This window comes from Osmerus mordax, chromosome 7, assembly GCF_038355195.1.
Source record: "Osmerus mordax isolate fOsmMor3 chromosome 7, fOsmMor3.pri, whole genome shotgun sequence".
Taxonomy (NCBI): domain Eukaryota; kingdom Metazoa; phylum Chordata; class Actinopteri; order Osmeriformes; family Osmeridae; genus Osmerus; species Osmerus mordax.
Genome location: NC_090056.1, coordinates 21206757 through 21230958, shown reverse-complemented (window position 1 = coordinate 21230958; position 24202 = coordinate 21206757). Strand labels below are relative to the sequence as shown.

Sequence of the window (24202 nt, the reverse complement as noted above, 5' to 3'; positions counted from 1 at the left end):
CAGGGGAGAGGAGGGGGGCTGCAGGGGAGAGGAGGGGGGTGCAGGGGAGAGGAGGGGGGATGCAGGGGAGAGGAGGGGGGGTGCAGGGGAGAGGAGGGGGTGCAGGGGAGAGGAGGGGGTGCAGGGGAGAGGAGGGGGGCTGCAGGGGAGAGGAGGGGGGGTGCAGGGGAGAGGAGGGGGGTGCAGGGGAGAGGAGGGGGTGCAGGGGAGAGGAGGGGGTGCAGGGGAGAGGAGGGGGGCTGCAGGGGAGAGGAGGGGGGATGCAGGGGAGAGGAGGGGGTGCAGGGGAGAGGAGGGGGCTGCAGGGGAGAGGAGGGGGTGCAAGGGAGAGGAGGGGGGATGCAGGGGAGAGGAGGGGGGGTGCAGGGGAGAGGAGGGGGGATGCAGGGGAGAGGAGGGGGGCTGCAGGGGAGAGGAGGGGGGGTGCAGGGGAGAGGAGGGGGGCTGCAGGGGAGTGAATGAGTGTGTGTGGGTGTATGAGTGTGTGTGTGTGAGTGAGTGTGTGTGGGTGTATGTGTGTGTGTGGGTGTATGAGTGTGTGTGTGTGAGTGAGTGTGAGTAAATGAGTGTGTGTGTGTGTGGGTGTATGAGTGTGTGTGTGTGTGAGTGTGTGTGGGTGAGTGTGAGTGAATGAGTGTGTGTGTGTGGGTGTATGAGTGTGTGTGGGTGCGAGGAGCAGTGGAGCTTCCTCATAGGAGGACTATCCTCCTCTGGGAAATTTCATAAAACCATCCTTCTCCCCCCCCCCCCCTCTCTCTCTCTCTCGCCGCTCCTCCCTCCTTCTATCCACTCCTCCCTCTACTGACTCCCTACCTCCCTTTTATCCTTCCTCCCTCCCCCCCCTTCTCCCTGTTATCCATCATTCCTCTCTGTCTACTAAATTTAGAAGTCTGTAACAGAATGGACTCTGTTTAGACACAGCTAATTATATCGGACCAGGAAAAGATTTTTCTTTCTCTGTATCCTTCTTTCTCTCTGTTTCATTCCATGTCTCTCTCTCTTTCCTTTGCTATTTATATTTCTGTGTTCGACAAAAAGGAGAGAAAAAAGAGAAGAATAAACACACACACAGATATTCAGACTGGGGGGGGTGGAGAGGGTGGGGGGGTGGAGAGGGTTGGGGGGGTAGAGAGGGTGAGAGGGGGGGGGTGGAGAGGGTGGAGAGGGTGAGGGGGGGGTGGAGAGGTTGAGGGGGGGTGGAGAGGGTGAGGGGGTTGGAGAGGGTGAGGGGGGGGTGGAGAGGGTGAGGGGGGGGTGGAGAGGGTGAGGGGGTTGGAGAGGGTGAGGGGGGGTGAGAGGGGGGGTGGAGAGGGTGAGGGGGGGTGAGAGGGTGAGGGGGGGTGGACAGGGTGAGGGGGTTGGAGAGGGTGAGGAGGGGTGGAGAGGGTGAGGAGGGGGTGAGAGGGGGGGTGGAGAGGGTGAGGGGGGGGTGAGAGGGGGGGTGGAGAGGGTGAGGGGGGTGGAGAGGGTGAGGGGGTTGGAGAGGGTGGGGGGGTGAGAGGGGGGGTGGAGAGGGTGAGGGGGGGTGGAGAGGGTGAGGGGGTTGGAGAGGGTGAGGGGGGGGTGAGAGGGGGGGGTGGAGAGGGTGAGGGGGGGAGGTGGAGAGGGTGAGGAGGGGGTGAGAGGGGGGGTGGAGAGGGTGAGGGGGGGGAGGTGGACAGGGTGAGGAGGGGGTGAGAGGGGGGGTGGAGAGGGTGAGGGGGGGAGGTGGAGAGGGTGAGGGGGGGAGGTGGAGAGGGTGAGGAGGGGGTGAGAGGGGGGGTGGAGAGGGTGAGCGGGGGGAGGTGGAGAGGGTGAGGAGGGGGTGAGAGGGGGGGTGGAGAGGGTGAGGAGGGGGTGAGAGGGGGGGTGGAGAGGGTGAGGGGGGGGTGGTTGGATGGGGGGAGACGAGAGGGGGGCTGGGTGACTGGGGAAGGTGAGAGGGGGGGTAACAAATGACCAGTAAGGTATACCACATCATCAACGTAGACAAAGTAAACAACCGTATTTAAATTTGACACGTTTAAGTGTTTGTGTAATGTGTGTGTGTGTTTATGTAGGCACATGCATGTCTATAGACACACCCACAAACCACAGTCCTGCTCTGGCCAAGCCTCCCCGAGAGGAGATGATGGAGTCTCCCAGGGGAGGAGCCTCCCGAGAGGAGATGATGGAGTCTCCCAGGGGAGGAGCCTCCCTGACAGGAGATGATGGAGTCTCCCAGGGGAGGAGCCTCCCTGACAGGAGATGATGGAGTCTCCCAGGGGAGGAGCCTCCCTGACAGGAGATGATGGAGTCTCCCAGGGGAGGCAGAGAGCAGACAACCTGAGGAAGTTCTGATTTAAGGGCTGAATATGACTTAAATAAATACTTGTGTTACCCTCTCCAACACCAGCCTCCCACACTCTCTCTCTCTCTGCTGTTCACTGGTCACATACATTTCTTTTCCTAAACCAGCAAAACAAAATGACTGGGAGCGGGGAGGGTGGCAACAATATTGAGCTAAAGAACAACATCAACTCAGATCCCTCCATGATCTGGACACCAGGCCTAGATAGATAGATAGATAGTTTTTATTGTCATTCAACAGTTCAGCTAAGTGCACATAAGAACAAAATGTTGTTCTACTGGCTCATAAGTAGTGCTCTAACTAAAAATAAAAACTAACAGTACAGGTACAGGAACACAGCTACATCACCTGGAGGTACAGGAACACAGCTACATCACCTGGAGGTACAGGAACACAGCTACATCACCTGGAGGTACAGGAACACAGCTACATCACCTGGAGGTACAGGAACACAGCTACATCACCTGGAGGTACAGGAACACAGCTACATCACCTGGAGGTACAGGAACACAGCTACATCACCTGGAGGTACAGGAACACAGCTACATCACCTGGAGGTACAGGAACACAGCTACATCACCTGGAGGTACAGGAACACAGCTACATCACCTGGAGGTACAGGAACACAGCTACATCACCTGGAGGTACAGGAACACAGCTACATCACCTGGAGGTACAGGAACACAGCTACATCACCTGGAGGTACAGGAACACAGCTACATCACCTGGAGGTACAGGAGCACAGCTCACAGCACACACACACTCCCCTCTACACTGAACACACTAACACACACACTCACCTCTACACTGAACACACACACTCACCTCTACACTGAACACACACACTCACCTCTACACTGAACACACTCTACACATACATTCACCTCCACAGTGCACACACTCTGCAGATAACACACTTTCTCCTATTGGTCCTCACTCATAGGGGGGGGGGCAGGGCACTAAAATGTTCCCCCCTGCCTGCCCCCCCCCCCGTCTGCCCCCCCCTGCCTGCCCCCCCCCCCCCGCCTGCCCCCCCCCCCCTGCCCCCCCCCCCCCCCCCGCCTGCCCCCCCCCCCCCAGAGGTACCAGCCTGCTCCAGCACTAGCATCATAAACAAGTGCTGCAACACAACCTTTGATCGACAACGCTGACATTGGGAACAGGAGCACACATGCTGTCCACACACACACACCCTCCTCTCACACACACGCTCTCCACACACACACACCCTCCTCTCACACACATGCTCTCCACACACACACACCCTCCTCTCACACACATGCTCTCCACACACACACACACTCCTCTCACACACACGCTCTCCACACACACACACCCTCCTCTCACACACACGCTCTCCACACACACACACCCTCCTCTCACACACACGCTCTCCACACACACACACCCTCCTCTCACACACACGCTCTCCACACACACACACCCTCCTCTCACACACATGCTCTCCACACACACACACACTCCTCTCACACACACGCTCTCCACACACACACACCCTCCTCTCACACACACGCTCTCCACACACACACACCCTCCTCTCACACACACGCTCTCCACACACACACACCCTCCTCTCACACACACGCTCTCCACACACACACACCCTCCTCTCACACACATGCTCTCCACACACACACACCCTCCTCTCACACACACGCTCTCCACACACACACCCTCCTCTCACACACACGCTCTCCACACACACACACCCTCCTCTCACACACATGCTCTCCACACACACACACCCTCCTCTCACACACACGCTCTCCACACACACACACCCTCCTCTCACACACATGCTCTCCACACACACACACCCTCCTCTCACACACATGCTCTCCACACACACACACCCTCCTCTCACACACACGCTCTCCACACACACACACCCTCCTCTCACACACACGCTCTCCACACACACACACCCTCCTCTCACACACATGCTCTCCACACACACACACCCTCCTCTCACACACACACACACCCTCCTCTCACACACACGCTCTCCACACACACACACCCTCCTCTCACACACACACCCTCCTCTCACACACACGCTGCTGTTGCTAGCCAAACTTCACTGAGCAGCACTTGTGCTAGCTGCAGCATCATTGGATACCAGTGGAGAGAAAATGAAGTTTCCTTCTGTAGTTTCAGTTTGGCAACTGCTTGTTTACTCTCCTCTTTTGTCTTTATCTTTTGTGCTCCGCTCGGGGAGTTGCGTTTTGTTTAGCAAATGGATTTTTTCATTCACTTCAATCTTCTACTGTCTCATATTAAACCAACTGATATGAAGTTCTTTGCTGCGCAGTCGCTGCAATCGATGGAATAGTCCACAGTAGTATCGGGTGGGAGGGGAAGCCTGCGTTGACACAAATACAATAAACGCTCTGTTGGTATCTTTGTTGATTCTTTTGGGGAAAATTATGAGTTTTTCGATTTGTATTATTATTATAGTTATTATTTTTGATGGAGTCTTTCAAGGGGCCCCTTGTCAGCTGGGGGCCCCCTGCCTAATGGGTAAGTCTGCCCCTGCTCTCACGCAAACACGCTCTCCACACACACACCCTCCTATCACACACACACATCTTGAGAAACACACACAGTCCTGCTCACACACGCTGTTCTCAGGAGCATCCACCAGCAGTGTGCAGACTGAGGGGAACACTTCATGGGTGATTCGTCGAGGGTTCAGTGTGTCGTTAGTCGTGTGCTGATCCACCAGGGCGTTTCAGGCTGGGGCCTTTTTTTCCACCCATAAACAAGGACTAACAAGTTAAGAATATTTAGAGGGGGTAGAGATAGAGACAGACAGACAGAGAGTGAGAGAAAGAAAGAGAAAAATTGAGAAAAATACTTGACACACAGCTATGCTAAACAAACATGAATGACCAATAAATGTACTTTAATTATTTGGAAAGATGAGTTTAGGAAAAAACGAAATAAACAATTAATGAATCAGTTTATTAAACTAAACAGATTTCAAAGAACACTGTAAAGCAGTGAGTTACTATGATACAATCACAGCTTCCTTTCACAACACTTCCGTCCGGCATTCTGGACCAAACTCCAACTACACACAGAACAACTCTACAGTCCAGTCCTAAACACAGAACCATTCTACAGTCCAGTCCTAGACACAGAACCATTCTACAGTCCAGTCATAGACACAGAACAACTCTACAGTCCAGTCCTAAACACAGAACCATTCTACAGTCCAGTCCTAGACACAGAACAACTCTACAGTCCAGTCCTAGCTGCAGTGAGAAAAAGGTTGCTGTGGAAGTTAACGCCCCTGAAACAGGAACACGTAGAGGTGGATTGTGGGTAATGTGAGGCTGGCGTCGGTGTTCTTGGGGTGTGACTGCTTATCTCAACATAAATAATGTCTCTATAAAAGTTAATCATCATGAGATGAGCTCCGAGGTCGTAAATCTGACGACACTGTGATTGGTGCTCCCGTCTCCGTGGTGATAGCATGGCGCTGATTACCTCAAGTGGGATGTCGTGACAACAGCTCCAGCAGCAGACTGTCCAGCCTGCAGAACACATTGTTGACCTCTAGATGAGGAGATGGCTGTTCACTGGGTTTCCAGGGTAGGTGGGCTTCCCCAGTTGAAGGGGGGGTTGAGACCAGGTGAGCTGAGACCAGGTGAGCTGAGACCAGGTGAGCTGAGACCAGTTGGTGTTGTGGAGGTGCTCAGGCCTGAGACAGAGCACACCAGGAGTTGTGAGGAGGTAGGGAGGAGGAGGTGAAGGGGAAGTCCTCATACTTGATGTCCACCAGCACTGAGCCTGCCCTGTCCAGCTGGGAGGAGGTCTGGAGGAGGGAGGGATGGAGGGAGGGAGAGAGGGGGAAAGAGAGGGAAGGAGGGAGGGAGACAGAGGGGGGGAAGAGATAGAAAAGTACTGTTACATGATGTTACCAGCCACAGCCAGTCTGGACCGTTTGGATTACATTGGATACTGGCCTTACCCTCCCTTTTTCTTTTCCCTTTTCCATCCCCCTAGCTCCCTCCCTCTCCACCTCTCTCCCCCACTCCCTTTCCACCTCCCTCCCCTGCTCCTTTCCCCCCTCCCTGCCTCCCCCAGGCTGACCTGCGAGGCGGAGGTCAGGGTTAGTCCTGGGTAGGGCGAGGGTGCGAGGTTGGGCTCACTCTTGATGGTGGAGGCGTGCTCAGATATGGAGAGAGAGGCTGAAGTACCTGAGGTTGTCCCCCCTGGTGGAGGGGTGGAGAGAGGGTGGAAGGAGGGACAGAGAGGGATAGAAGGAGGAATATCAACTACAAGAGCTAGGCTGCAGTATATACTAAAAGGACACACACTCCCTCCTCCCTCCCTCCCACCAGCTGACCTCTGGAAGCCTGGCCCCCCACCTGGGAGGTCTTCATTTTGGGTTTACGTTTCCTCGTCTGGATGCTCTCCTTCTTCATGGCCAGGGGGCGGGGCACCTGGGGGCAACACACAGTATAGACAAGGTCTAGAGTACAGTAGAGTGGAGCAGACCAGACCAGGGCTGCGTTGCCCCATAACGATGGATCTTAGCTGTTAAGAGGGTTCTCTACAAGTAAAATAACAAACCATCGTTATTTCTTACGTGCGTTTCCCGAACATGCTCGTAAGGAGAACCCTCGTACGTTTCTCTAAAAGATGCTATAAAGCAGAATTGAAAATTGGTTTTAAGTTCATCACACCACAGAAGAATGAGTTGTTAACTACCCATCCAAATTCGAATTAAAAACACAGACAAGTATGTTAAATTAGGCTTTGAAATCATGAGAAAATCAGCAGTCTTCTCTGCTTGATACTGGGGGGGCGTGTCGCCTGAAGGAGCTGAAGCTCCGCCCCCTCGAATTTATTGAATTTAGCAACAACAGCAACACTAGCTAAATCAGATATCAGAACAGACCTACCTGCAGTCTCTGAGTGTTTTATGTGTTAATTACTTTGTCTTTGAATCGTACCAGCTGAGTAACAGAATGCAGGTTATATAAACCGTCTGTGATCTGACGTAGATAGGTGGCTGTGACGTAGATAGGTTGGGTTTTGCCCCGCCTAAACAAAACCTGAGCTGAAAACGGGTGAGAAACTGTTCAATGGTCTAACTCCACATTTCAATGCGACAAAGTTTTCGCCCTTTGCACATTCTTTCAGAAACTCATTTCACACGTATATATAATGTAATGTATATATAATGTAAATGTATAATGTACTGAGAAACAAATAATGGAATTTGCGTTACAGCATCTTTAAGAACTACTAAAGACGGTTCCCGGATGTTCTGTCGCAACTTCAAGACTTTCGTTCAATAAACTTGAACCAAAAGAATTGAGTAATCACGGTACGCAAGAATGACTATTTACTGTCGGTACAGAAAATGTTGTACATATACTATATCATAATTATTATGATCGTTTTTAATTTATATCGTAGGTGGTTAAAAATAGTTCACATGATTTGCACATAGCCTAGCAGGGGTTATGAATTTATAATCAGCGTGTTGCATTTTTTAAATGCTTACGTAACTCACACCATTTGATTAAAGGCATGTGTAGTCTAGTTCATTGAAAAATATCCCAGTTTCATGTAGCCTTGTTGTTAGGGTCGGCCTACTGGTGTCTTCACTGAGTCTCTTTGCTTAAGATGCACTTAGAGATCTACGACTGATCTGGAGCTCTCGTTAATCTACGAGTATTTTCAAGAGCACTGCATTACAATAATGGAATCTTGTACATTTGTATTTTTTGTAATATTTGTATTTTTGTATTTTTATATTGTAATTTACGGCAACTTATATTTTATTTTATTGTATATTTAATTATATTCTAATCCCACTTAGTATTGCTAGTTTATGTACCCTTAGTATAGATAGTCCACATATTTAAATTTTAGGTATATGTTTATTGTATGCACCTTCCTGCCAAAGCAAATTCCTTGTCTGTGCAAACTTTCATGGCGAATAAATCCCATTCTGATTCTGATTGGAAGAGCCTCTTTAGCTACGATGGCGTCAGGAAACGGCCCGTAAAACTAAGATCCATCGTATGACGGATTCTACGATCAATTTAGACTTACGATGGTTTTGGGAAACGCAGCCCAGACCAGTAGAGACCAGACCAGTAGAGAGCAGAGCAGCAGAGAGCAGACCAGTAGAGAGCAGAGCAGTAGAGACCAGACCAGACCAGTAGAGAGCAGAGCAGCAGAGAGCAGACCAGTAGAGAGCAGAGCAGTAGAGACCAGACCAGACCAGTAGAGAGCAGAGCAGCAGAGAGCAGACCAGACCAGTAGAGACCAGACCAGTAGAGACCAGAGCAGTAGAGAGCAGACCAGTAGAGAGCAGAGCAGTAGAGACCAGACCAGACCAGTAGAGAGCAGAGCAGCAGAGACCAGACCAGACCAGTAGAGAGCAGAGCAGCAGAGAGCAGACCAGACCAGTAGAGACCAGACCAGTAGAGACCAGAGCAGTAGAGAGCAGACCAGACCAGTAGAGACCAGACCAGTAGAGAGCAGAGCAGCAGAGAGCAGACCAGTAGAGAGCAGAGCAGTAGAGACCAGACCAGACCAGTAGAGAGCAGAGCAGCAGAGAGCAGACCAGACCAGTAGAGACCAGAGCAGTAGAGAGCAGAGCAGTAGAGACCAGAGCAGTAGAGAGCAGAGCAGCAGAGAGCAGACCAGTAGAGAGCAGAGCAGTAGAGACCAGACCAGACCAGTAGAGAGCAGAGCAGCAGAGAGCAGACCAGAGCAGTAGAGAGCAGAGCAGTAGAGAGCAGAGCAGCAGAGAGCAGACCAGAGCAGTAGAGAGCAGAGCAGTAGAGAGCAGAGCAGCAGAGAGCAGACCAGACCAGTAGAGACCAGAGCAGTAGAGAGCAGAGCAGTAGAGACCAGAGCAGTAGAGACCAGAGCAGTAGAGAGCAGACCAGTAGAGACCAGAGCAGTAGAGAGCAGAGCAGTAGAGAGCAGAGCAGTAGAGACCAGAGCAGTAGAGAGCAGAGCAGTAGAGACCAGAGCAGTAGAGAGCAGAGCAGCAGAGGGCCTACCCCGTGTAGCTTCATGTAGAGGCCGCAGGCGTTGCAGACCGGCTCCCCCTCGGCGTTGCGTCTCCACAGCGTGGTGGTGCTGGTGTGGCAGTTGGTGCAGCACAGTCCCGCTCGCCGTGACGTCGCCTGCTGGGGAACCACAGCCGTTATCATCGGGAACCACAGCCGTTAGCACTGGGAACCACAGCCGTTAGCACCGGGAACCACAGCCGTTAGCACCGGGAACCACAGCCGTTAGCACCGGGAACCACAACACCTCATCAACATGCTGGGTTAGTTACGTCTGCTAAAGTCGATACTGATGCATGAACCACAGATGGGTCAACACTGTTCTGAGGCCGGGGTAAAGGCTGGAGGAGGATGGAGAGGGAGGAGGCTGGGGTAGAGGCTGGAGAAGATGGAGAGGGAGGAGGCCGGGGAAGAGGCTGGAGAAGGATGGAGAGGGAGGAGGCTGGGGTAAAGGCTGGAGGAGGATGGAGAGGGAGGAGGCTGGGGTAAAGGATGGAGGAGGATGGAGAGGGAGGAGGCTGGGGTAGAGGCTGGAGGATGATGGAGAGGGAGGAGGCTGGGGTAGAGGCTGGAGAAGATGGAGAGGGAGGAGGCCGGGGAAGAGGCTGGAGAAGGATGGAGAGGGAGGAGGCTGGGGTAAAGGCTGGAGAAGGATTGAGAGGGAGGAGGCTGGGGTAGAGGCTGGAGAAGGATGGAGAGGGAGGAGGCCGGGGTAAAGGCGGAAGAGAATGTAAAGGGTAGAGGCTGGAGGAGGCTGAGGTGGAGGTTAGGAAGGGAGGAGGCTGGGGAGAATGCTCTCTAGACACACAGAGGCCAGTGCCCTTGGTCCTGACCCCAGCACTCACAGCTCCTCTGTCTAAAAACAGCCAATCCAAGGCCAAGGCTGTGAGGACCAGGAACAACACAGCCAGGAGGGGAGGGGGGGCATCCTGCACAAGACACAGCAAGGTCTCTCTCTCTCTTTCAGTTCAGAAAACGCTTATCGGTATGAAATACATTTGTATATATTTCCAAAGCAACAATTACACTTTAATGATTAAGTTACTACTCCCCCTCTCTCTCTTTCCTTCTCTCTCTCCCTCCCTCCCTTCTCTTTCCCGCCGTTAATGGAAGAGCACGTTCGCTGGTCTTACAAGGCGCTTCTGGGGTTTGATGAGTGGTCGGTTGATGCCGTTCATCTTGTGGTAGAGGCCGCACGCGTTACAGAGGTAGTGGCCAGTCCCGTCCCGCCGCCACAGCGGCGTGGAGATGGAGCCGCAGTTGACGCACTCGCGCCCCTCACCGGGAATCTCCTCCAGCATGTCTAAAAAGAGACAAATATTTCACACATAACATGCGGACACAATTGTGTAGCAACAATATGAATGAAAATATTAATTAATGAAATCATTAATATAAGTGCATATATCCCCATTTGTCGTGTGTCCCATTGGTAGAAAACAATACCGAGAAACTTCTACTTTAGAAAAGTTTCTACTTTGGAAACTTTTCGTGAAAAATGTCAACATCTTCAAAGTTTGTCAAGAGCACGCGAGGTCGTAGCGGGAGGCGGGATGCCACATAGGTCTACGCCAGAACAGTCAATAGCGCGTGATGAATGCCCCCGCTTAGCGAGCTCAAGAGAGGAATTTAAAAGCCTTTCTGCGATGATAAGAGATCCGAACTGAATGTATCAATACAGAGACAGGGTCACTGGAGCGTCTGTCCGGCGGGGGCCGAGCGGGCCGAGTGAGCTGAGGGGACTCGGGGGAGTGGAATGTGAATGGATCTCTTATCAGCCCGGAGACTCAGGCGCCCCCTCTCAATCACCTCGCTGACACGCGACGGACTTCTGCAATTAATTGCTCGGATTCCAAATACTGCGATTAGAACAAAACTACAGACCAGGGGGAAACAGGAGACGGGTGCATAATAATTAGCCGAGAATCGGACCAAATAGGCTACACGGCGCACACAGGGTTTACTGTTAAAACGCCTGGCAGGGCTGTTATCAATAATACGAGTTATTACAGTTGTTTCTGCGTTCCTTCATCTGGGGAGATGTGGGAAGATATTTTAGGAAGCTGTGTTTTTTGCAGTCAAACAAATCAGGACAGGCTATGGTGTAGGCATAGTTTACTTCCAACGATAAACTTTCATGAATAAGTAGGGGTAATTCATTTAAATCGGTCAAATGAACAACTTTATGGAAGTGTGCCACCTGTAAAACCACTTTTGAAAAAAATGTAATTTAGCCTAATTTCAATTTAATCTCTGAAAGTTCCACGCCCCCAGGCCTAATCAACAAGAACAGTACTGAATGTGATATAGACATTTACATTTACATTTAGTCATTTAGCAGACGCTCTTATCCAGAGCGACTTACAGTAAGTACAGGGACATTCCCCCGAGGCAAGTAGGGTGAAGTGCCTTGCCCAAGGACACAACGTCAGTTGGCATGACCGGGAATCGAACTGGCAACCTTCGGATTACTAGCCCGACTCCCTCACCGCTCAGCCAACTGACTCCCAGTATATCCCAATATAGCCTACTGAAGAGAGCGAAATGAGGCTACAGCAAGAATCCATGTCTCCTCAAAGCCGGTGTTCGGTGCTTAGTAAGTAGCCCATGTAGCCTAGCTCTGATCCCACAGTCGAACAAATATTACATACAAATCGTTCAAGGTGTTTATAAGTGTCCCAGTTGTTGTGACAGTGGATCGTTTCGCGGAGTGTTGAGCTCCTTCACCATGACAGTGGAAAAGCAGTTTGACTGCTGCAGGGATTAAATTAGTCTCCTAATTAATTGGTTTTAGCGACCCTCTTATTTTAAGAATGTGTATTGTGTGTAAAGTTTCATTGTGTTTGAAGGTTGATTGAATCTCGTCTTTTCTGAGGACAGCATGACAATAGATGGTATAAATGTTCCAGTGTGAAGTACGCCTCTCAACGACAATAAATAACTTTAGAGACAACACGGCAGTAAAATAGATGATCAGAGCTCCAAACGGTTTGGCCTTTTCAACTCTTGCCAAACAAGAGTTTAAAGTACCAATAGCCTAAGTAAAACACTTTAGGGCCCTATGTCTGCATTTTGAAATACAAATCTTAGGGTAGGCCAACGGCCAACCTTGCCTTTCCACTATCGGTAAGTTCAGTATAATCACTGAGCGTTTTTCCTTAATCGTTTGTTTAATTATAAGCGATGTTTTAAACACTTTTCAAAATATTGTTAGGCTGTAGGCTAAATAGGATAGTCTATATGTTATCTTATATAAGTAGCCTACCGAGAACAACAGTGTATATTTTCATTAGTTCAACAACCTCAACCTTTAAAGAAATTAATAGGCCTATATTCGGTCTACCGCACAACAACATCAAATAATGATTAATTTTATCCAAATACAGTCAAACGTACCGAAACTGGGTCCTCTCCCGGCCAGGGAGCCCTGCCGACCGTGTAGACCTATTATTCCACTCTCGAAGTGACCGGGGGTCCACGAGCTCGCCATCTCGGGGCTCATGTAGGCATAGGGACTCGAGTACGACCCTCCAACCGAGCGCACCAGCGCGCTGCCGTACTGGTCGGCCCGGCCGCCGTTACCAAGTACCAGTGGGTTCTGGTAGGCTGTGTCCCTGCCGGTGTTGCAGCTCACCGGCGGGCTGTGTGAGTAGGAGAAGCCGTGGGGCGGGTGAGGGCTTCCCGGATTGAATGAGGAACTGTCTGCGCCGCTCTGAGGCCAGCCGTGGTGTCCACCGAGACTGGGAGCCTGGTGTGGCGTCTCGCAAGTCTGTAGATAGGGCAGCGCGGGGAGCATAGCTGGCACTCTCGTGGTGGGTACGTACACCGGGGAGCTGGCCACGGGGTGTATGTAGTTCCCGGTCTCATGCACGTACGGGGACTGGTTCGAGGTTAAAGCTAGGCTTTGATACATTTTGACACCTCTCTTTCACCCCTGCTGAAATATAGGCTATAAGGGAGGTTTCCTTTCCTGGTTGTGAAAAGTCACTTCTACGGACACTTCTGTTCCCGGTCAGTTTTCGTTATCCCCTGCTTGCAGTAGTAAATAAAGACAGTCCTAAAAAGCAGAAAATAGACGGTCAACTCCTGAAACCGGACGGAAACAGTGAGGAAGCTTTTTGACACGGCCCACAAAATAGACCGAGGTGGATTTAAAATAGGCCTAGTGCTTTTTGTGTTATATGTTGTTAATCATATTGCACTGTCATACAATACATTTATCTCAAATACGCCATAATTCTCACTTAGCCTACTCCTATGAATGAGAATAAAACGATGAATATAATTTGGCCATGAAAAAAATGGCGACATAGACATTTGAATTAATATACATCACTGGGGTAACATGCACACCATGACAGACTTATCATTGATCCACATCAGGCGTCATTGTCGCATTATAGTGATTGACAGATTATGTTCAGATGACGCTAATGTGTTCTGATCTCACCAGCCGACAATCGAGGTCAGAGCAACACGGTGCGCTTGACCCGTGTCACGAAACCAAACAGGAACTAAATCAAACGAAGCCACAGATAGCGGGAGAGGGCCATATCTGTCATGTGGATATTTCTATCAATAGTAGGCGAAGGCACATCATATAAAAAAGTTGATAGCAGCGTATTTCACTTCTATTCAAGGGCTCTCCTTGAATTATCTCACCAAGATAACAATGGACCGGACCATGAAGCACCCAGGGTCTCCGCGAACCACGGACCCGCTACTTCTCCAAAACACCGCGAAACGACCTCGGCTTTGGCGAAGATGTCCAAAAATCTCCTTCTGCGTAATGGTTCCGTATAGAGACAAAACGCACTTCGTTATCTCTGTGTTTCGGTCCTTCTCCGTTCTCGGTATCTGGAGAATGGTACCTCCGCTGATTGTGGTGATATAACTGTCCTCGCTCTCTACTGGCAAACTTTAGGCCAGTTATTTGTACGACGGAGGCCACGTGACGTACTGTAAGGTAGGAGGAGGTGGTGGAGGAGAGGGGGCGCGCGGAGGAATAATAACCTCACGGTGTGACTGTACCTGGGTCTAAACCCACCTTTACTGAATCTGCTGAATTGGAATATTTTATTTTGGGTGAAAAATTAGATTAATATTCTATAAATTGCCACACAAAGCGTCCCGTCTATTTTGATTGGTTTAACGTGGGCAGCTCAGCCTACTGGTCAAAAACTTAACGGGACGAATTCAGTTAGGATAATCGACGGCAAACTTAGTAAAATGTTTACTGTCAATGTATACACATTGTTGTTAAACTAAACAAATGGACACTTCTAAACGTAGCCTGTGTTTGTTGCCTGTCACAATGACCTGTAGTAAAAGCACATGTAAACGTCCAAATTATCCAATGAGTGAGTCGATGATTTTTTATTCTACCAATAATCCTTGAGAGGCTCTGTACAGGATCTTTAAACAGCGAAGCTTGCAGTAAAAACATCTTCCGTCTGAAAGAGAAACATTTTTTATGACCAAATAAATCTGAACGAGCACTTTACAAAAGCAGGCAGAAGATAAGAGATATGACGCTGTTTGATGCTACAACTGTAATCACGGTGATTACATTGAGTTGAAGTTGTGTAATGTTTTCAGCAATGAAAACAGTAACATGGGCAACAACAACATCAAATCATTACATGCATGTAGTATTCAGATAGAGCACACTAATTTAAAAAAGAACAAAGGGCGATAATAATAATAATAAAAAAATAACTTTGTATTATGTCTTAATACTAATAATTCCATCAGAAATATAGGCTACTGATGCTAAAAGGCCTATTGTGCTACTACTGAAACAACCGCTCATAATAAAAAATAAAAAAAAATAATTCAAAATGATAATAGTCTAACAGCAATAACATCAAATTATAGACGAAATTGATTGTTATATTAAACGTAATAACTTATTATTCAAGCGTTTTGTTTTGGTGTTCCTGTAGCTGGTACGGTGCTCATGTGGTGAAAGTGCCGCGTGCCAGGCCTCCGCATGCCCAGGCCTCCGCATGCTAGGTCTCCGCGTGTCCAGGCCTCATCTGCAGCTCTGAGACCTCAAATAAACCAGCCAACAAAAACGGTGGATCTTGAATGTTTTATCGTTTTTCAGCCAAAACGTTATTATTAGTAGTAAATTTGAGGTACATTTAAGAAAGTAAAGGCGTCACAGAGAATATACCTAATCGAGGTATAGATTTTTTTTTTTTACATTTGTATTTATATTCTCATGCACGGATCCTCGGTGTCTGACTGCGTGCTTGTCTGTTTTACTACAAAAGGCCAGGCGCTGGTCGAGGGTCTGGCAACCTGATTTAATCTCAATTTTTTTTTACTGCAATAAAAGTGGACAATTAGCCTATTGTCACGTCACAATGTCGAACGTCTGTAGGAGCGACGGACAACGTGTGACATAGGTTAGAACGGATTTTAGTCAAATATTTAAAATCACCTGAACAAATATGGTCCTATTTTTGGGCGTTTGAAATAATTAAATGTTTCCTCAGAATGTGGTTGAAACGCATCAAATAGAGGCAGAGCGACTTACAGTAAGTACAGGGGCATTGCCCAGTGCCTTGCCCAAGGACACAACGTCATTTTACACGGCCGGGAATCGAACTGGCAACCCTCAGATTACTAGCCCGATTCCCTAACCGCTCAGCCACCTGAATCCCCTTATTGACAAATAATTTGATAAAAGGGATGATGAATTTAAACTAAGCCTACACATTTAAGAACTATTATAAACCGAAATAATATATAGCCTATGGTACTCAGTAGAAAAATAACGCGAACAAGACTGGTAAATATAATTTTCCTACAATTTCATCGTTGTCTTTGTCCATCTTACTTAATATCAGAGTGTAAAAATACCAAAATAATGTTGGCCTAACATGCAGAATAATTAAAATGGGCCTTTCACATGCATGAAAATAATGCATGATGCCTTACGGGAAAATTCTCAACTTTTATAAATGAGGTTGGTGTTCAAGGTTGGACAGTGATTATTTCTCTGGGGACCTCAGGACAGGATTTACGGGCCTCATCGCCGCAAGAGCATAAAAACATCAGTTGCCCATTTGGTCCTTTTCAACTTCCCCACACACACACACACACACACATCCATCTTGGAGCGCGCGCCTGCCCTAACCCCAATAATTCACTGACAACCTTCGGTGGGTTAGCGCGAAGCTTAATTTTCGTCTCTCACTATGAGCGATTGATAAAGAGTTTATGAATGAGGTGCCGCTTGAAGACCCGCTTGGAGCGAGCCTCGTTACGCAGTCCATCACGCCGTTGCGCGAGAACGCCTTCTACTCCGGTCAGTCTCTGGTTATGTCAATAGAATCTTGGGTGCTCCCAGCGCGTTCCTTTATCGGTTATTAATGCCCGTTTTAACGTTCTAACGGTCTACTAGCCTCAGTGATAGACCCTTTGGGAGAATTGATCTGGTGATAAATTCCTTTTAGCTTTCATCATCCAGACATGTGACGCCATTGTCCAAAATGTTTGCATTCTTTAGACATGAACGGAATTTCTGTCTTTATCTTAATTTTCCAGTCTGGTCTGGAAGATAGACAATGGTTCTCACTACGTATTTATTGTCTACAAATGGATGGATTGGAGTTGTGAAACAGCAAGAAATAGCATCTGTGGACAAAAACGTGAGTGTGTGTGTGCGCGCGTGCTTGTGTGCGCGTGCGTGTGGAGTGTCAGTATGCTTACATATTCCCTTCAGGAGACTATACAGATAGTCTGATGGTGTCGTTTTAGCTTGAATTTCTTTTAGAATAAATACGGCTTCAGAATCAAAGTAAACTACATTTAACTCACCAGGGGAACAGTATCTTAGCCTAGCCTGAACTCTGGGCTGGGAAGGAGCTGGGCTGGGGAGGAGCTGGGCTGGGGGAGGAGCTGGGCTGGGGAGGAGATGGACTGGGGAGGAGCTGGGCTGGGGAGGAGCTGGACTGGGGAGGAGCTGGGCTGGGGAGGAGCTGGGCTGGGGAGTGGAGGAGCTGGGCTGGTGGAGGAGCTGGGCTGGGGAGGAGCTGGGCTGGGGAGGAGCTGGACTGGGGAGGAGCTGGGCTGGGGAGGAGCTGGACTGGGGAGGAGCTGGGCTGGGGAGGAGCTGGACTGGGGAGGAGCTGGGCTGGGGAGGAGATGGACTGGGGAGGAGCTGGGCTGGGGAGTGGAGGAGCTGGGCTGGGGAGGAGCTGGACTGGGGAGGAGCTGGGCTGGGGAGTGGAGGAGCTGGGCTGGGGAGGAGCTGGACTGGGGAGGAGCTGGACTGGGGAGGAGCTGGACTGGGGAGGAGCTGGGCTGGGGAGTGGAGGAGCTGGGCTGGGGAGGAGCTGGACTGGGGAGGAGATGGACTGGGGAGGAGATGGACTGGGGAGGAGATGGACTGGGGAGGAGCTGGGCTGGGGAGGAGCTGGGCTGGGGAGGAGCTGGACTGGGGAGGAGCTGGGCTGGGGGAGGAGCTGGGCTGGGGGAGGAGCTGGGCTGGGTAGGAGATGGACTGGGGAGGAGCTGGGCTGGGGAGGAGCTGGGCTGGGGAGTGGAGGAGCTGGGCTGGGGAGGAGCTGGACTGGGGAGGAGCTGGGCTGGGGAGGAGCTGGGCTGGGGAGGAGATGGACTGGGGAGGAGCTGGGCTGGGGAGGAGCTGGGCTGGGGAGGAGCTGGGCTGGGGAGTGGAGGAGCTGGGCTGGGGAGGAGCTGGACTGGGGAGGAGCTGGGCTGGGGAGTGGAGGAGCTGGGCTGGTGGAGGAGCTGGGTTGGTGGAGGAGCTGGGCTGGGGAGGAGCTGGGCTGGGGGAGGAGCTGGGCTGGGGAGGAGATGGACTGGGGAGGAGCTGGGCTGGGGAGTGGAGGAGCTGGGCTGGGGAGGAGCTGGACTGGGGAGGAGCTGGACTGGGGAGGAGCTGGGCTGGGGAGTGGTGGAGCTGGGCTGGTGGTGGAGCTGGGCTGGGGAGGAGCTGGGCTGGGGAGGAGCTGGGCTGGGGAGTGGAGGAGCTGGGCTGGGGAGGAGCTGGACTGGGGAGGAGCTGGGCTGGGGAGGAGCTGGACTGGGGAGGAGCTGGGCTGGGGAGGAGCTGGACTGGGGAGGAGCTGGGCTGGGGAGGAGCTGGGCTGGGGAGTGGAGGAGCTGGACTGGGGAGGAGCTGGGCTGGGGAGGAGCTGGGCTTGACTGAAGGCTGGAGAATGTGAAGCAGGAGTCAGGCTAATCTCCAGCCCTGAACGCCAGGCTCCTGTCTGCCGGCCAGCATTATCTGAGTTCTCCTCCTAGTCTCTCCCTGCTATCTGTTTGTGTGTGCGTGTGTGAAAATGTGTGTGTGTCATGTAGTGTGATAGTATGTGTGTGAGTGTGTGTGTGTGTGTGGCCACACACACACACACAGTCAAGCTGGCTACAGGACTGCAGACTGTAGATTATAGAACCCAGAGCAGCTCTCTCCCCAGGCCTGTCACCAAGGAAACCAGGCTCCTCCTTCTAGAGGTCAAAGGTGACGAAGCTCAGACAGATGGAAAGAGCTGCTTAATAGATATATATATATAAATATATAGATTAATATATATATATATAAATAGATAGATTAATAGATATATATATAAATATATAGATTAATAGATATATATATATAAATAGATAGATTAATAGATATATAAATAGATAGATAGATTAATATATATATAAATAGATAGATAGATTAATATATATATATATAAATAGATAGATTAATATATATATAAATAGATAGATTAATGGATGGATGGATGAATAAGTAGATTGATTGTCCTTTTTCAAAGAAATTTGCTGCCACAGTCTGTACAGAGAGTTACATGTACAACTACATTAGCCCTTTTCAGAGATGGCAAAAGTCCACACCTCCTTCACTCAAGTAGAAGTACAGATACTCGTGTCAAAAGAAGCATGGGCTCTGGGACTAAATATAAAGCCATTACTACTACCTGTTTTAGTGTCACACCAGTCACTGGACCTCACATCATATTAACACATTAATACATCATATTAATACAAAACAACACTATAGACACGCAGCGCATTTGCCAGGAATTATTTTTGACACCGACAATTATCCCTCATATATGGCCATGGGTGATCAGGAATGTCTCTATTCTCAGTCATGTCCACATCGCTAACTCCCTGTCTCATCCTTTTTTCACACACATTGAAAGAAGAGGAGGGGAGGAGAACAGAGAAGCCTAAAACAGAGTAGATTAAAGCAGAGCAGACAACAATAGAGTACAATAGAGTACACTAGAGTACAGTAGAGTTCAGTGGAGTATAGTAGAATCCTCATCAAGTACTCATCAATGATGCAAACGTTTTTGTTTTGTTTTTAAAATATTTTTTCAACCTTTCTTAACTTTTTTTAAAGAACCTTTAGAAACTTATCTTTCGAAAATATTTACCAAAATATTCATTCAATCTTTCCTAACTTTAGTTTTTAAAATAATTTTTACCCCAAGAAAATTCAACCTTTCACACACAACATGGAAAAGTTTTGTTTTTTTTGCGCATGATAGTCAGAAAATGAACAAAGTCGAGCAAAAACAAGAAAATATATTGATTTTGCCTCCAAATACAGATTAAAACTAAAGTAACAAGCCTGGCTTGAAAATGTAAGAAGTAGAAAGTACAGATATTTGTGTAAAAAAACAAATCAACATTGTTGTTAATGTAAGACATGTTGTGATGTCATATGCTAGCAGTGTCTAGCTAGCTAGCTCCGGTTGTACTTTTCGCCCCAGAAACAGAAATATTTCCTAAACCAGAAACTTCTACAAAGTAATTTCAACGCTACACAGAATGAGATGCACATCCTGACACCTTTCATGTCTACATAGTACAAAAACTGTGGGATGAGTTAGGGTGGTAATTAATAAATGACTGATTGGTCAGTCAGAAAAAAACTCAGCCCAGTCCTTGATTGTAACTTTATTAGTAATATAATGAGACTGAGATTCATAAACAACTACAATCAGTGGCAGTAAGAGAGTGAGAGGTGAAAACTAATATAATATATAAACAATATAAAAATACAAAACACTGAAATACCACCACACAAGATTGCATGTTAAGTCATCTTAAACTAATTATCAATGTCAAGGTCAAGGATCAAACTACAGCTAATATAAACAAAATAAGAAAATGATAATACATTGATCATCATTGTGATTACTCTCCATGATGGATATAATGTTATTGCGATATTAAAGAAATCCTGGTGGAACTGGTCCAAAGACCCAGATCCAGGATCAGACCAGCTTCTCCCAGTGCTGTCAGTCACCATTGGCAGGGACTCCATGACTGACCTCAGATCAGCGTCTAGACAGCACTCTCCTCCTGCTCCATCCTCTGGGCTGCTCTCTCCTCTCCTGGCCCAGCTTCAGCACTGGAATGCAGGGACACCAGCTCCATGCTCCCACACTCTGCAGGCTTCCTGGTGGACTGGAGAGACACAACATAAGAGACAGGAAAAGGGGAAAACACTGAGAAATGTCACATGAACAAACGACAGTACCTTAAAGTACAGATAGAGGGGAGTGTTGTACGTCAGCAGAGTCAGCAGCACCACCACCACTCTGATGATGAAAGCTGTTTCTAACTCTGGTCGTGATCCTGGTTCTAACCCTGGTCCTGGCCCTGGTTCTAACCCTGGTCCTGGTAATTCTGGTTTTGTTGGATCGTGATCCGAGCAGCAGCCAGGAGTCAGGACTGTTTCTTGGCAACTCAACAGAAATACACACACACACACTGCAGAAACACACACACACACACTGCAGGAACACACTATAGAAACACACACGCTGCAGAAACACACTATAGAAACACACCCACACACACACAGCAGAAACACACCCACTCTGCAGAAACATACACACACTGCAGAAACACACTGCAGAAACACACACACACATTGCAGAAACACTATAGAAACACACACAATGCAGAAACACACTATAGAAACACACAAACACTGTGGCTCTCATGTACACACATTTGCAAACCTAGCCTTATCAGCGCCATGGACAACCCGCAGATTGCGCACGCTGTGATACTTCAGTTTACGTCGTATTTACCAAACCTGCAGTTCATCGGGTAATCAACGCCTTTCTCCGCCCACTATACCGTAAATTGCGAGCATTTAAATGTGAAATTGAATGGGCCTCCTTCTCTCTATCATGGATCAGCCACCAAAGTCAAAACAGCAAAAACAAAGATTTAGTGATGACGAAATTGATGTGCGTACAGGTACACTCTTGCACTTTTTGAGATTCATGTCGCTTAATTGTAACTTGTTTAACGACATGCTTTTATGTTTCTTCCCATTGGCACTTATTTGCTTTTCACAATGTATGCTTCATGTTTTGGCTACCCACAATGTTTTGGGGCTATCTCGTTGTTTATGATCATTGACCTATGCACTTTTGTAAAGCTCTCTCTTGGAAGTCGCTTTGGATAAAAGTGTCTGCTAAATGAATAAATGTAAAATAAATGTACAAATTCCATTAACTGTAATATTCCTGGCTGCTATAATCTGTAACGTGTAATGATTTTGTGTTCACTCAAATGAAAGTGTGATCCTTGTGGCAAAAGTCATTTCAGCTCGTCTCCTTGGCCTTCGTCTTCGTCTTGCTAGGATTACTGCTGTCATTTCACCAGGAGGCATATGCGAGGAAACCCGCATTCTGGTTTACACCTGCTTTTAAGAGGCGCAGAATTTTCACCGCAAAATAGAGGCGCGCTTAAACTGGCGTTTTTTGTACATACCACGGAATACATAATTAGGCGGACTTTACACATCCCCTCCCATCTCTTTACGGGAAACTCCCACTTTCCCCTTGACCCTCCCATGAATCCCCCTTCCCCTCCCGCGACAGGGAACTGAAACCTTCAGTGCGGCATGTTTTTACATACCTCGCCATGCTTTTACACGACAAACAAATACGCCTGAAGTGGGCGCAAAAGCGTTAGTACATGAGGCCCTCAGTGTTAAGCTGAGTCAATAAAGTAAAGTGTTAAGGTAAATGTCTCAAATATACTGAATCTGAAATACAAAATACACATTCCCACTAACACATACACAGACACTCACAAATTCATAAATGCACATACACACACACACATTCATCAATACACATATATACAATAAACAAACACACATGCACACAGACAGCGCTGACAACACTCTTTCCTTTTATAGCGTATTCACTTACCAGGCCAGGGAAGAGGACACACACACACAAACACTCACACATACAAATTCCTACAGATACAGTTTGTTGCCTGCCTGCCTGTCTGTCTGCCTGCCTGCCTGTCTACCTGCCTGCCTGCCTGTCGACCTGTCTGTCAGCAAAGTGGCTGTAACCTTGTGCTGATGTAATTAGTGGAGGAGCCGCTTTATAATTTCATTAAGAGAATGTGCCATCTGTATGTTTGGAGACAGCAGCCTGTGATTCATGTGCTTTTAGTCCTTATTGTCCTGTTTGGGAACCCTTACCTCACACACCCCTGACGGAGGGGACACTCATGTTTTAGCTGATCACTGCTGTTCTTGTGTGTGTGTGTGTGTGTGTGTATGAGAGAGAGAGTACATGTATCTATGTTTGTGTGCGCGTGTGTTTATATGTGTGTGTATGTGTATGCGTGTGTACCCTGGTCGGTAAAAGTGTCTACATGAGCAGACTCCATTAACCCTCCGCCTCCCAGCTGGATGTGTACGCCTCCCAGATGGATGTGTACGCCTCCAAGCTGGATGTGAACTCCTCCCAGCTGGATGTGTACGCCTCCCAGATGGATGTGTACGCCTCCAAGCTGGATGTGAACGCCTCCCAGCTGGATGTGTACGCCTCCCAGCTGGATGTGTACGCCTCCAAACTGGATGTGAACGCCTCCCAGCTGGATGTGAACGCCTCCCAGCTGGATGTGAACGCCTCCCAGCTGGATGTGTACGCCTCCAAGCTGGATGTGTACGCCTCCAAACTGGATGTGTATGCCTCCAAGCTGGATGTGTACGCCTCCCAGCTGGATGTGTACGCCTCCCAGCTGGATGTGTACGCCTCCCAGCTGGATGTGTACGCCTCCCAGCTGGATGTGTATGCCTCCAAGCTGGATGTGTACGCCTCCCAGCTGGATGTGTATGCCTCCCAGCTGGATGTGTACGCCTCCCAGCTGGATCTGCTGACTCAGAGGAGAAAACACCTTCTGAAGGACGCTCAGCTAACAACCAATACACCCCTCCATCCCTCTCTCCCTCCACCCCTCTATCCTTCCATCCATCCCTCTCTCCCTCCACCCCTCCATCCGTCTCTCCCTCCATCCCTCTCTCCTTCCATCCATCCCTCTATCACTCCATCCCTCTCTCCCTCCATCCCTCTCTCCTTACTTCCATCCATCCCTCTCTCCTTCCACCCACCCATCCCTCTCTCCATCCATCCCTCTCTCTCTCCATCCATCCCTCTCTCCTTCAATCCATTCCTCTCTCCCTCCACCCCTCTCTCCTTCCATCCCTCACTCCCTCCACTCACCTCCCAACCCAGGAGAAAGGGATTGTGGGATTTCCCTCTCTGCCCCTACTGAGAAAAGCCAGTAAGAAACCCATGCAGAGGTCATGGAGAGGGAGGGAGAGAGAAATAGAGGGAGAGGGAGAAAGAAAGATAGGGAGGGATAGAGGGGGAGAGAGGTAAAGAGAGAGAGAGAGGGAGAGGGGGAGAAATGTGCAAAGACAAACAAAGATTAAATGGAAAGGGTTGATGACATCACTCAGGCAATGAAACCTGTCAAA

The 24202-nt window shown here is 49.0% G+C and overlaps 1 protein-coding gene across 1 annotated transcript; it reads right to left on the bottom strand.

Annotated features, from left to right (window-relative positions):
- Positions 1–5295: 5295 nt before the first annotated feature.
- Positions 5296–14149, bottom strand: gata5 (GATA binding protein 5). The gene is made up of 7 exons (XM_067240107.1): positions 14059–14149; positions 12793–13453; positions 10530–10699; positions 9388–9516; positions 6705–6801; positions 6449–6570; positions 5296–6170 (listed from the first exon to the last, which is right to left on the bottom strand). Exons 2-7 carry the CDS (start codon positions 13307–13309, stop codon positions 6051–6053), a joined length of 1155 nt encoding a protein of 384 aa, XP_067096208.1. The 5' UTR covers positions 13310–13453; positions 14059–14149; the 3' UTR covers positions 5296–6050.
- Positions 14150–24202: the final 10053 nt, after the last annotated feature.

Bases quoted from the DNA above. Each gene is read 5' to 3' on its own strand.
- gata5 (XM_067240107.1), bottom strand. From the start codon at position 13,309: ATGTATCAAAGCCTAGCTTTAACCTCGAACCAGTCCCCGTACGTGCAT. The intron at 10,700-12,792 runs GTACGTTTGACT...GTCTCTTTTTAG, and splicing joins CGGGAGAGGACCCAGTTTCG to ACATGCTGGAGGAGATTCCC. The intron at 6,171-6,448 runs GTCAGCCTGGGG...TCCCTCCTCCAG, and splicing joins CCCTGACCTCCGCCTCGCAG to ACCTCCTCCCAGCTGGACAG.